Here is a 14,485-nt window from a genome sequence, read left to right as displayed (position 1 = left end):
TAGTGGCAATGCTATTTTTTGCCATTTGCCTCATTTTACTTTTCCCCACATCAGATGGTGGGAAAAGCTCAAGCTCCTTTAAAATTACATTTGGCAGCACTGGTTTTCAACAGCGTGTCATTACTGTCTCGCGCACTCCTATTAACCCAGCCTTGTGAATGTCTTACTCAGCCTTGGAAATTTTAAAAGAACCCTTACTTCCCCTACCATCCACTTACCCTATCAGAGAGTGGGAAATAGGCCGAAGCTGGGGCCCCTGATGTGTCCCGGGGAGGAAAAGAGAAGAGGCCTGTGATGTCCGAGCCGTGATGTGGGAGATCACCTAACGGCCGAGGACTGTGGCTGAATTTTGAGCGTGAGGGGCATATATTTATCCTTGAGAAACTGGTGCCTTCACAGGATGTCACTGATCCCATTTCGGATTGCCTGTTCATCTGACTGGAATATATTAAAACACTCCGAGTGGAATTACGGCTAAAACAGTTGGTAAATACGATGAAAATGAGGCCTTGTGTTGCAGAGACTCCCCTCATACCCAGAATGCAGCAGCAGGCACAGAAACGAATGGATCCTGGGCTTTGAAATAATGACACTAAAGACCAGTCAGGCTTTGCATTTATAACCCTTTCTCCCTCTAACTCCTTCCTCTGTGTCTCTGAGCAATTTAAAAGCGATTTATTCCAATCCACGTTGAAAGTTGAGAACTGGAGATTCAGAGAAGCAAATGGTCGGTAGAATGAATGGGATCCGCACGCTCGTCAGACTCACTGAGAGGGAAGGGAGTCTGGCGCTCCTTCAGGTTGGGAGACAGGTGGAACTGATTGATGCTGAATCAGCTCCTCATTGTTTTTCTTTATGAGCCGTCTTTGAAGCCCTGCACCCAGGCCCAGGAAACCCCATGCTCGGCAGCATTTCTCCCCGTCGGGCCACAAGGGCCCACGTGTCATTAGCTGGCTCCAGCCACAGGGGGCCTCTGAAGCTGGAGGAATTTGGTGTGACACTAAAATTGGGGCTAAAAGAGCCAGGAAGTTGTTGAATCTAACACTCTTCTAATAAGCATATAAATTTGGATGAATTAATTATTTATCAGAGGACCATAGACAAGGCTTTCAGTCCAGCAGACTCCAGGAGTACCACTGAAGCACGCACTGGGTGGCATGTTTTTATTTGGGGGTTAAGACCTCCTCTCTTTTAATGTGATTTCTTTCTTCTCCTTCCTAATTTTAACCTCTTCCTGCCCACCTCTCCCCCCCCAACCCCAGTCTGAGCACCAGAAGCTCCTTATAGAAGGGACATTCCCATCCTACACTAGACTGGAGGAGCATTTGGAGTGAGGCAGAACAGGTACCTCCCTTTCTACAGTAAAAAGCTGAGAGCAAATTCTGGCTGTGGAAAACAAGGGGGGGAAGCTGCTGCCGTTCATGCTGTTGCTGTACCCCTTCGCTACCCCAGCCTCTGGCCGTTCACCCTCCAGCACTTGGGCGGGTCATGACAGTCCTGTTGCCCTACCATGTCAACTCATCAGCTTGGCTGTGGGACTCACCTAGCAGCCTGGGCAAGGTTGGAGGTATACAGTATGTACTGTCCCTGTTCCATCCCATCCCCATGTCTGATCCCCCATCAAGCAGGACTTTCCCCACGAGCTTGGATGCAGTTGAGCAATCTCTCAAAAATCCAGGGCTTGAGGTGGCCACCACCTCAAGGTGGTGGAACCAGACTCTCATGCAGCTCCGTGATGAGAGAGGGGCTTTGCCTGTTCTGTTTACAGGTGTGTTTTCAATGCCTAGAACAGTGCCTGGCTTGTCGAAGGCCTTCGGTTAATTCTATAAAGAATGAAGGAAAGAGGATGAAATCCATTAGCCATCTGGGATCTTGGGACCGTGCCCGTAAGAGTCATTTCTTGCTTTACTCATGAATCACGTACCTAAATCGCCAAGACTTCCACAGCGGGTGACTGTCCTTCTGACAGCCCATGCCTGCCTCTCCACCGTATTGCCCACACATCACACAGGTGTGACCTGTGAGAGAGAGCCCCAGCGCTTACTAACTGATGGAGCAGTCCATCTTCCATCTTCCATTTCAGACACAGAAATATGTGCCCTCAGATAGTCAAGGAGGCTTCATCCTCGTGGCCAATGCCTAAAGTTACTCCCATTCCAGCCAGATGGGGAAAAAAATTTAGGTACACACATACTCTCTCCCTCTTGCCCTCCCATGTACGTGTGTAGAATGCAGTGGATAGTGAGGTCATTCAGTATCTTCTCTGACTTCAGGAACAAAAGCACATCCGCCCACTCAAATACACACGAAAATGTTCAGCATCTCCTCATCCTCACAGAGACACTTGATTGCTGGAAAGATCTCATCTATTAGTATTTATTCTTTTGCTCATTTTTCTGACAAACATGTATTCACTACCGAATACATTCCAGGCCTTACTCCGGGCATTTTTGCTACAGGGATGACTAAGGCAGTTTTGCCCACCAGTGTTTACACAGATGTGGTAGAGGAGACAAACAGGTAAACTGGGGACCTATCGCAATGTGAAAAGTGCACAGGTAGAAGTAGTAATAATAAAAAAGAGGGACACCAGCGTAAAACTTCTGTGATGCTGTAAGCAGGGTCAACCATTTAGTCTTACAAAACACTGCACTGTGACTTGTGATGTCCCTTAAATAACAGCAGGAGGTTGCTCTGGAGGACGGGAGCCGACTATCAGCCGCATTTTAACATGGCGCATCCGTGTTACTGTGGTGCACACGATCACGGAGATTTACTATAGTAGTACTAGCCATTCTCTCTAACCCTTATCTGTGCCCTCTCCGTGAGTTTGTCTCTTGTCACAAGAACCCTCTGACCTCAGTACCATGAGAGCCCATCCTTAATGTGACGGCGAATAGGCCTGTTGTGCTGCCTCACACCTTGTAAATAGTAAACAGTTCGTGCTGGGCAGCTGAAGATGGTTGGCATCTACTGTTAGAAACTTATCCAGATATTTCTCTTAGCTACCCCCCCATCTACAAGTTAATGCATTTATAATGCAAATTGCAGTGCATGGGATTTTGAACTGGCATTTCCAAATGAGCGAAGTGGGTGAACTTTTGGTCTTGGTTATTATTGTTTGTGTTGTGTTGGGTTTTGTTTATGAAAGACCACTTGGGTAGCAAGGATAGTCTGGCTGCCTACCCAGTGAGCTGGTCTCTAGGAAATAGCCTTTGACATAGCAGCCAATTCTGACAACCTTTGGGCATTTAAACATACTTGGTGTATATCATTGTCTTGTCTCCTTTAAACCTTCTAGCTCTTTACAAGAGAATCTTCTTGTAGTTCAGGTTAGGGACATGGGCAGCCCATGAGAGGGTATAGCCAAACCTGAATGGGAGCGATTTTGGCCACTATTCTCTTCCTTCAAGCATCGAGTGCAGAAGGCCAGACACGCGTCCAGGGAGAGACCCTTTAGGCTACATGAAAGCATCACCTCTCAGGAGAATACATTTCCTCCATACTTGGCTACCATATGGATTCTGTTTAAAGCTATAAAGATTCTTTTTAAAGTTATATTACCAAAAATAGGGGGATTCCCAATCATTATATGAAGAAGAAACAAGGTTAGCAATAGTACATGGCTCATGGGACTGGCCTTTCCACGAGGCAGCCACCATAACCCATGTCTCCTCACTCTTCTGATGGATGTCCCTCCCCTTTTTTTTAGTCCAGGTACTTTATGGAATAGGGAGAACTTGCAAATACACATGCAGGTGCCAGGCATCTTGTAAACCGCACAACCACAACTCAGGCACACCTAAGCTCTAGCTAAACAGTACAAGGTCATGTGTGTGTGCAGCTGCATGAAGTTGAATCTGGATTCTGACTCCTGTTCAGTGAACATTTACTTCAGTGCCAAACCTTTGGAATACATCATTTCCATGAAATATCTCATTTAATCCCCTCAGTAGCCCCATGAAATAAAGCACTATTGCGCCATTTTACACATGACAAGACAGTTTAGAGAGCTTGTGTAACCTTGACTGAGGTCCCGTAGCTGGAGAGAATACGTTATAATGGACCTCAGCTAATCTGTAGGAAGAGTCATGTAACAATTTCCCACAGTTAGAGAACTAGGAAGTGAGGCCATCAGGGTTTGAACTTTGGTCGGCCTGAGTTTAGACCCTGTGCTGTCAGTTCCCACATTGTCCTGATCACTTTGTGCCAGCGTTCAATTTGTTGGATAAGCTAAGATTGATTCATTGTTCAAACTCCCTTCTGAGCCACTCCACCAATTTAGCTAGGTCACGCTAGTCAGAAAAGCTTATGTGGTGCGCATGTCTTCTATTTTGGATTATCTTGATGTTCCCCATCAAGAGTGACTGGAAACTGACCAAATTCATGTGGAGTCTTCCTAAGAACCACTTTGATCCATGTTGAAAGGATTCCTTGTTAACTGCTCCAGTTAGGGGTTTAGAACAATTCTGTTTCTCCCTTTCACACAGGGTAAGACTCCTAGTGGTTTTACTGAGCCGTTTGTGGACGTGTAGGAATGTCCCAATCCTGTGCTGTGAATAAAATCTCTGGTGCTTCATCCGTTTTCTCTTGCTTAGTATTAGTTCAGAGATTTAATTGTAGAGCATGTAATCCCTGGGTTTAGAAATGCTTATTGATGGGAAGGAGTTGCAGCCATGACGATGTTCCGTCATCTGGAATACCCTCATTCAATTCAGGGCTTCTGAAGACCAGATGAAGTATAAATAAAATATGCCCAGTTTCCTCTCGAACAGTGAAGCTGTGCTTGAATGCATTCTTGTGCTGTGTCTCTTGCCTGCATGCTGAGGATGTCTGTAAGTAGCACAGTACTGGGGAAGCTGGGGACTTGGGGGGAAGGAAGTTTAGTACGGTGAAGACACCCATGTGTGCCAAGGCCATGGGACTCAGGAGTTTAAGGGCTACCCTTTGCTGGTGAGGAGCTCGCTCTGCCTACCCTTCTTGTGATTCAAACCTCAAGAGTGCTATTTGACCTTAATCTGTCTGCTCCATTATAATATCACAGGTATTGAGTACACAGGAAGCAAGGAAAAATTGCTTATTGACAGAAATGACAAAGAACTGTTATTTTGGTGTTTCTGAGTTGTGCATTTCCTGCAATCCTAATTAGCGTGACAAGAAAACTCATTGCCAAGAAATTGTATGGTATTTGCTTAAGCTTCATTCTCAAATTGTGAGGCTTTGGAGAGTTAGCCCGAAATGTTTACTTTTTGTGTACTGAGATGTTTCGATGCCAGCAGGGCAGCCGAGACGGTGCAAATTGTTATTCAGATATAATTAAACCTAGGTCACATTCAAGTCCATTAAGCAACAGCCCCAAATCCTTTTAATTAATGGGTTCAGATTGGTTGGTCTAAAGGAGCTAATTAAATTTTTTTCCAGGACTTTCTATTTAAATAATCATTGTGCATCCTGCATTTTCTCCGAAGTTCTTGGCAATTTAAGTTTGATGAAGTTATCAGCACTTCATGGCAGGCCCTGATTTTCAGAGGTCAGGACACATTGTGGGCTCTGGGTCTCTGGTTAAACCCACAGAGCCCCCCGTCTGCATCTTCCAGCACCTTTCTTCTCAGAGTCAAAAGGATCTGGAGGCCCTATGCTTTCCTGCAACCTGAGAGAGGTCATCTTTCCCCTGGAGAGCCTGCGTATCCTCCCCAAAATCTGATAGGGAGGGCGGATCGCAGAGCTCAAAAGCCTGAAGGATGGTAACCCTGGATTTTTCATATTTAATAAAGCTGTGATGTCTTGGGATGAGTCCTTCCCACTCTTGCCTTCCATTTCTTCTGCTGCTGTCAGGCATCCTACCCCATCCCCACCCCTGAGCCGCATGCTGAGGCCACACACTACATACTTAAGTTCACTCTGATAATCTCATTCCTTTCAGCTACTTAAGAAGAGTAAGATCCAAGGGCACCTGGGTGGCTCGTTCGGTTAAGAGTCCAGCTCCTTTTTTTAAAGATTTTAGTTACTCATTTGAGAGAGAGAGAGCATGAGCAAGGGGAGAGGCAGAGGGAGAGGGAGAAGCGGGCTCCCCGCTGAGCCAGGAGTTAGACGCGGGGCTCAATCCCAGGACCCTGGGATCATGACATGAGCCGAAGGCAGACGCTTAACCATCTGAGCCACCCAGGCGCCCCAAGAGTCCAACTCTTGATTTTGGCTCAGGTCATGACGTCGGGCACCAAGCTCAGCTGGGAGTCTGCTTGGGATTCTGTCTCTCCCTCTGCCCTCCTTCCATGCATTCTCTCTCTCCCTCCCAGCCTCTCTCTCTCTCTCTCTCTCTCTCTCTCTCTCTCTCTCAAATAAGTAAATAAAATCTTTAAAAAAATAACAGTAAGATCCAGAAACAGGGCCTCCAAGTGGTGGTGGAGATGCCCCTTATATTCTACATCTTCCAGGCTCCTACTAACATGGTGTTCCTCACCCATGTCTCCAGTGGTTCTGCCCAAGGGCTAGTGCCCCCGGCTGTCAGTGGGAGCTCTGCTGGCCGCACAGCTGCTCTCCTCAACTCCTCCAGTGGATGTCCCTGGCAGTATATTTGGTCATCTCAAAGTTTACAGGAAATGAAAGGTTATTCCTCTGAAACAAACAAAGGTTAAGTGCCCTGTTTTGTGCAAAAGAACATACAGTTCAAAAACCTGGGGTTTTTGTTTCTTGTCCCAGAAAAATCCCTGTGGGGGCTACAGTATGTCCAGCATGGGCCATGCTCAGTGTTCAGTCCCGAAACTGAGTGCCCAGCACAAACTTCCTGCGTCTGTCAGTGGTGCCCAGGGAACCCCGGCCGCTGGGACTCAGGTCTCTCCACATGGAAGCATTCTAAGTAAGCGTTCCATTTCAGCAGCCGCAAAGACAGAATCACTGGGGAGAGGGCCCCAGGAAAGGAGAATCAGGCCTGCCGTGTATCCACTTTGCCAATATCCTTCACTCTCGGGGCCTGGCTGCATGGGTGTTCGTCAGCGTGATGGCAGAAGGGAACGGTGCCGTGGGGCCCCGTTATCGTTTGGTGATGGATGTGTCTCCTGAGGCTGAGTGATCTCAGCCTTGGCTCCTTGGTGCGGTAGGGAGATCTCACACCTCCCCAAGGCCAGACTTGGACCCTGCCATCGATGGCTTCTAGCCCTCCAGCACTGTGAAGGGTCCCGAGGGGAAGAGCTGCACTGAGGCATTTCCCTGAGATGCTGTTTCGGTTTCGGACCCAGAAATGATTGCCAGTGAGCTGCAGCAAGGCCCCTTTGTCCCAGCAGCTCGGAGCTTGGGTTTGCAGGAGGGCTTGGAGAGTGTGTTTTGGCTGCCATCTACCGTCTGCCGTGGGGAACGCGCGTGGTGTGCTTGCCGGGGAGGGAAGCCGCCTGACCAGTGGAGCCACTCAGCACCCTCTCCCCTCCGCTGAGGGGGAGATAAAAACAAAGTTGTTGGTGTCCCCCAGTGAAAACCCCATTATGAAAACCTGTGTTTACCGACCTACCATCATTTTAAAGCAGCTCCATTTGAACTGTAATCAAACCGCCAAGTGACCTTTCTGTCCCCCCGCCCAGCATCCCTGAAAGGGCCTGTTGTTCCTTTGGTTCAGTGAAGAAGCCTTCTGTTTAGTTAAGCAAGTGTTTTTCCAGTCATGTCTCCTGTTGAGTTACAGAAAGATTATTGTTGGGTCTTGGTTTTTGTTGTTGTTTTTTATTCTTTTAATACTGCTGCGTCCCTACCCCCTCAACTGCTCACCTCTCCCTCAGTCCCCACGCTCATTTCTTTACTTTTTTTTTTTTTTTTTTTTTGCAGAGGAGAACATAATGAGCTGAGCAGCTTCCTGGGCCTGTAAAGGTCCCCGGTCCTGTTTCTCAGCTCCTGATGTGAGCTGCTTTCTCTTCACCTCACCCCCCCAGGGTCTGGGAACCTTCCAGAGTCTCTGAGGCTTCCACGTGGGAATGAAGCACAGAATAGCCCCCTGTGAGCCAAGGACGCCAGTCCTGATTGAAGTGTTTATATATGGTGTGCTTTTCTGTCTTACAGTTGTTTGTTGGACTCGGGTTCCCTTATGAGGGCCCAGCTCCCCTGGAGGCCATTGCAAATGGATGTGCTTTTCTGAATCCCAAGTTCAGCCCACCCAAAAGCAGCAAAAACACAGACTTTTTCATTGGCAAGCCAACTCTGAGAGAGGTAAGCATCTATAAAAAAAATCCTTCTTTTAACAGTATGAGTACTAGCTACTTACTGAAGGCTAGGGGCCTGTTCGAACCTCATAGCCTTGGACAGTAGGTATCGTCAACATCATTTAACATAGCTGGGTGGAAGAGGGGTTGGGCAGGGGCTCAAGGAGGAATGGCTGATGCCCTGTCCTAACCAGGTGGTGGCACAGCCAAGACTTGCATCTACTTCTGCCCCTCTCCGAACTATGGCATCTTTTCACTCTGCCTCAGCTCTACCCTAATTCACACAGACCTCTCCAGCCTTCTCAGTGGCTGAGCTCTGACTTTTTGAACGTCTAGAGTTTATGGAATAAGGAAATCCACTGGCTAACAGGCATTTTTGAAGAATGTGCTCTCCACGATGGGCTGTGGGGAATAGAGAGTATGTCGTGGGGGTCCTTCGCTGTCCACCCTGAGAGACAAGACAGATGATGGGCAACTGAAGTCACGTGCCTGGTATTTTCAGCCTCCGTCCTTGGGCACCATCCTGAGAACTAATCCTGCCATTGCTCGAACTGTTGGCAGAAGCCTTATTTGAATTGCTTTCAGAGATCCTCTTAAAAAATCCACAGCAGGTGATGAATCGCCACTGAAGGCAGTTGGATTCGATTTGGGGCAATCAACAAGTCATTTAGAGCATGTGGGTGATCAAGGTGGTGTTTCTGTATCTAGTCAGAAACAGGTGTGTGCAAGAAACCATAAGATTGATCTTCTTCTTATTTCTGTGGCTCTGTGGGCTGCTCCCAAGGAGGAAGCCTCTCCAAGCTGGAGTCCTGGTAGCACCCCTGTCATCCGGGGCCTTCCCCTGGGGGACGACCCGGGTGAACCCCCATAATGTAGCTGCAGTATAGCAGCACTGTGTTTAAAGTGCACGGTTTTCAGTTCTGCTACTTTTAAACCTTTTTGGGTCGACTGAACACCCCCTCCCCCAAATGATCATTTTTCATTGATCAGAGATCTTACCAATTCACGGAGCTTATTATTTTGAGAATGCTTTTTTCTGACCACTGGAGAAAGGGCCAAAGGAGGTGGAGGAAGAGGATTGAGATCCATAGATAATCCTTTCAAAAAGGACAGTCTGTGGCCCATACAACCTCTGACAGGGGGTAACTGTGGGTGTGTTGACTTGCACGCTTGCTTTTCCTTCTGCTCAATACAGTACATTTGAATTCTTCCTTACAGGGAGCCGTTCCTCAGCAATTTTTTTTTTAAAGATTTTATTTATTTATTTCACAGAAAGAGATAGCAAGAGCAGGAACACAAGCAGGCGGAGGGAGAGGGAGAAGCAGGCTCCCCGCAGAGCAGGGAGCCCGGTGCGGGGCTCGATCCCAGGACCCTGGGATCATGACCTGAGCCGAAGGCCGACGCTTCACGACTGAGCCACCCAGGCGCCCCGAAGTCGTTCCTCAGCAATTCTTAATGCACACCTGTGTGCCAGGTGTTGGGGGAGGCGCCAGTACACAGATCAGGAGTGTTCAGCCTGGCACCGAACAGCTTATTCTTTGGAATGATCTGAAGAGACGCTCCCCAGCAATGAGAACATCTCAGTTTAGGAATCTCTGCTCTACCGTGTGTCTGACTTCTTTGAAACTTTTAGGATAGAGTTTAGGATAGAAAATTTGGGTCAATAAATCATCCCTACATTTTAAGTTAGGTGTAAGAAATCTCTGAAGTTTTTCTTTTTTTTTGTTGTTTTTTTTTTTTAAGATTTTATTTATTTATTTGAGAGAGAGAGAATGAGAGAGAGAGAGCATGAGAGGGAAGAGGGTCAGAGGGAGAAGCAGACTCCCCGCTGCGCAGGGAGCCCGATGCGGGACTCGATCCCGGGACTCCAGGATCATGACCTGAGCTGAAGGCAGTCGCCTAACCAACTGAGCCCCCCAGGTGCCTTTCTGCCCACATTGGAATAATTATTTATAATTTTGTGTTTTTTTTTTACTTCTATTGGGATAAATATACATAATTGAAAACTTAGCATTTTAACTATTTTAAGTGTATGGTTCACTGGTATTAAGTATATTCCCAGTCTTGTGCAACCATAACCACCACCCACCTCCAGAACTTAGTCATCGTCCGAAACAGAAACTGTGTTCATTAAACACCAACTCCCCATTCTCCCCTCCGGAGCCACAGCCCCCGGTAACCGCTCACCTATATTCTCTCTAAATTTGCCTTTTCTAGAAGGTGCCTAATGCAAGTGAAATCAGACGGTATTCTTTCATGACTGGCTTGTTGCTCTTAGCATGATGTTGTCAGGGTTCATAGCGTGTGTCAGAATCTCATTCCTTGTAGAGGCCTGGATAATATTCCGTTCTATAAATACACGACATTCTATTTATCTGTTCATCTGTTAACAAACACTTGGATTGTTTCCACTTTTTCTCTCGTGAATAATGCTGCTGTGAACATTTGTGTACAGGTATCTACTTGGGTTCTTGCTTTTCGTTCTATGTACAAGTGGAGTTATTGGAATTTACTTTTTATTTATTTTGAAATAGTTTTAGTCTTAGGGAAAAGTTGCAGAGAGAGTACAGAGTTTGTGTTTAACACCTTCATCCAGCTTCCTCTGATGGTAACACATTACAAAGCTACAGTACAATTATCAAAACTAAGAAATGAACCCTGGTATCACAGTGTTGTCTAAACTACAGTCTAATTGGACTTCGCCATTTTTTTCCACTAACATCCTTTTGCGGTTCTGAGATCCAGTCCAGGACCCCACATTGCATTTACCTGCCGTGTCTCCTTAATCTCCTCCAGTCTGTGACACTTCTTCAGTCCTTCACTGTCCTTCACGACCGTGACACTTTGAAAGAGTCCCAGTTGGCCTTTTTGTAGGCCCTTGCCCACTTTGGATTTGATGGATGTTGTCTAAAGGTTAGTTTGAGATGACGCATTTTTAGCAAGAATGTCACAGAAGTGGTATGGCCTTCTCAGTGTGTCATATCTGAGGGGGGGGCATGATATCACTCTTAATTACTGGTTCAGGTAGTGCCTGCTGGGTTTCCTCACTATAAAGTTACTATTTTTCTCTATATTGGAAAAAATATTTCGAAACTATGAAAATAGTTCTGGTTCTCTTCAAACTTTTGCCCATTTATTTTTACCATGTGTCGGCAGATCTTGCCTACAACAGTTATTATGGTAGTTCTAATGGTGGGTTCACCCCTCATTGTGATTTTTTTTGAATACGTGAAGAGCTAAGAAACCTGTCTTTTCTCATTGCTGTTTCTATATATGAGCCTTTGGGAAATGATCAGTCAAAAGTATCTTAGACTACATTGGCAACTGGCACCTTTTTGTTATTAGTAATTCTAAAGATTTTGATGACACTTTGTTACAACTATTTTTTCCTGAAAAAAAAAAAATGAGGACCCTCATACACAGTCCATTTCCCAGTGAGTGCTGTAATGTCACTGAGATCAGACCAGCCAGTGTTAAGTTACTGAGGAAAGGATTTTCATCATTTCCTGTCCATTGTCATCACTTAGTAATGTGCTTCGCAGTGAGGTGGTGGAGGCTTTTCATTCTTCATGGCATAAGAGGAGAATAGGCGTTAGAGCTGCTCCCCGCCCCCCGCCCGGGTGCTTGGTTCCTCCCATCCCCTCAGATGATTCTGCCTGTGCTTAAATGGGACTCTAGTTAGAATGACACTGTGGGGTCCTCTCAGTTGCTCTGAAAGTGACCTCACACGGATGGTTCCATCAGTCCTGGGCTCCCACAGGAGGGCTGGGATGCCAAAGGTCAGTTGACAGATGTGCGCTGTGTCCCCAACAGGGTCCAGGGTACTAGCTGCTGCATTGGGGAAACTTACCAAGACCCATTTCCTGTTTTCCAGGAGCTCGGGTTTTGATACAGAAAGAAATAGCGAAGTCAGTCGAGGAGGGAGTGTCAACCTGGAATCGTGCCAGGTGGAGAATGTGCTGGGTTAACTGAAAGGGGGATGGTGGCAGAGCTGTGCTATAAAGGGAAAGCAGGAGATGGGGGTCGGGTTCAAGCTTAAAAGGCATGAATGTTGATGAGTTGGAGGGAAATCCCGAGAAGGTCACTCTGCTTTATGCAGGAGGGCAGGTTCCATCTGATGTCTGTCTCCTTCTCGGCGGGAGACGGTGCAGAGAGCAGGCTGGGAGCCAGCTTTGGGAGGACCCAGTGAACTTGACCTCAAGGCCAGGTGGGCCACCCACTCTGCTTTTTCAGCCCACAAAAGCCACAAAATCCCCCTAACCAAAGCCGCTTTTCATTGGGAGAGTGCTATCAACAGTCCTTGAGAAGCCCAAGGGTCAAAAATCCCTAGAAATCAATTATTCTTTTTTTTATTCTGCAAATGGAAAAATTTTAAGCAAAGTGGACATAATTACAAAGCTATTTTTTGTGCCCTTGCTAGTTTTCCCAGTTAAGCAACAATTGATCCATATAAATCAATCTGTATAAATTGCATATATGTCCCTTCTTTGCCTTGGAGACAAAAAGTCTAAATTTCTACATGACAGTTTTGTCTTATTTTTATCTTTTACATTGGACCAATTTTTAAAACCACGATGTATACTCAAGGGAAAAAGTCCCATATGTCTTAAGTAATGTGGTCGGTTCAGGTTATACTTTCAATGTGATATAAATTGGATTTTTATCTTTATATTGGGAAACACATTAGTAGGTTCTTAATCAGTATTTGGACATTTTGTAAACCATTAGAAATTCTCTGGCTTCAGGGTTTTTTTCCATAAAGAGAACTCAGGTTCTCCTTAGAAATTTAATAGCCGCTCTGTAGTAATGTCTCATATTTAATAAGATTTTCATTACTTTTACAAACTATACTCCAGTAAGTTTACTGATTGATATACAATGAAGTAGCTCAGATCAGACGGTTCTCAATAAATTAACAGGGAGGAGCATAACATTCAGAGGGGAAATAATGAATTACAAAATGCCTTACTCGTTAAAATTAAGTAACCCTCAGTAAATGTAAATGAATAAAATGATAATGGCTCGGCATTCTGTATTTTCCAAGGGCTTAGAGCAACCTTGCAAATAAGCAAGGACCTTATAAAGGGGAGGGGAGGGAGACTGCCAATTTGTAAGTGGCTGCATAGTGACATTGATGGCAACTTTAATTTACCCCCTGATTCCACTGGAAGATTGAATCAGCTTGTTCTCCAGGCCACCAAGTGAAAACGGGGTGACATTTTGCTCGTCTTCAGAAAAGCTCTACTGCAGGCGTAAATTCAATCCTGGGATTTTTTTTTTTTTTTTTTAGTTTGGCAAGTTTTAGGAGCGTGATTAAAAGACTGGAGTTTACTTCGGGCTTCTTTTTGCCTTTGTCTTAAGAACCCTGTAGGTACTGTAAAATTGTCATCTTCCTTTCCATCCAAAGCTAATGCGTTGTTGAAGGACCTCAATTTGAATTTGCTCTGCCACTTCCTGGCTGTGTGGTCTTGCAGAATTGTAAACCCCTGTAAATCTCAAAATCCTGATTGATACACTAGAAACGTGATAAATAATGAATATGTGGGTCATCAGCACAGTGCCTGAGCCAGCCAGGGGCTTCACTGATATGTGTTGAATCTAAAACGTGTGCTGAGAGGAAAAAAAGAGAAAAGGGTGCTTCCCCAGCTCCATGAGGGGCTGTGGTCCCTCTGTAGGTTCTATCACTGAACACGTGGCTGAGCAAAGGAAGAGGGTACGTGTCAGAAGAATGGGGAACTGAACAGGCCAGCGAGGGGCATAATTCTGGCATAGGAAGCAGGAGCAAAGTCTAGGATATTTTCTCCTCAGAATCATGATTTCCAGGGGCGCTTGGGTGGCTCAGTCAGTTAAGCGTCTGGCCCTTGAGTTCAGCTCAGGTCATGATCTCAGGGTCCTGGGATCGAGCCCTGCGTCAGGCTCCACACTCAGCAGCCAGTCTGCTTAAGAGTTTCTCTCTCCCTCTGCCCCTCCCCCACTTTCTCTCTCTCTCTCTCTCTCTCTCTCTCTCTCTCTCTCTCTCTCTCTCTCTCCCCCCCCCTCCCTCCCTCCCTCTCCCCCTCTCTCTCCCTCTCTCTCAAATAAATAACTCTTCAAAAAGAGAGAGAGAGAATCATGATTTCCATGAGAGAGGGTACCAGTGACAGCTGGGAGCTGAGGCCCGGTAACTTAAACTCTGGGTTTCCTGCCCTAAGTATTGCGCGCACACAGTTGGTGAGGTAGAATACGAAGAATGGTGGCTCGGAGTGAGATGGAGAGAGGCCAGTTAAATCATCCCATCCTCTGTGTATACTGGAGTCTGAAGAAAA

At 46.2% G+C, this 14,485-nt stretch overlaps 1 protein-coding gene across 4 annotated transcripts in view; it reads left to right on the top strand.

The window, feature by feature from the left end:
• Window positions 1-14,485, top strand: part of MGAT5 (alpha-1,6-mannosylglycoprotein 6-beta-N-acetylglucosaminyltransferase) — a 327,769-nt gene that overhangs the window by 281,271 nt on the left and 32,013 nt on the right. For all 4 annotated transcript variants that reach the window (XM_073884745.1, XM_073884749.1, XM_025857052.2 and 1 more), the window contains one exon: window positions 8,041-8,187. In XM_073884745.1, coding sequence (XP_073740846.1) covers window positions 8,041-8,187 — 147 coding nt within the window. The remainder of the gene's footprint in view (window positions 1-8,040; window positions 8,188-14,485) is intronic.

The sequence above is a fragment of the Callorhinus ursinus genome, unplaced genomic scaffold (genome assembly GCF_003265705.2).
Source record: "Callorhinus ursinus isolate GAN/ISIS: 27379988/994484 unplaced genomic scaffold, GSC_fseal_2.0 scaffold2, whole genome shotgun sequence".
NCBI lineage: Eukaryota > Metazoa > Chordata > Mammalia > Carnivora > Otariidae > Callorhinus > Callorhinus ursinus.
This window is presented reverse-complemented; position numbering and strand designations above follow the sequence as displayed.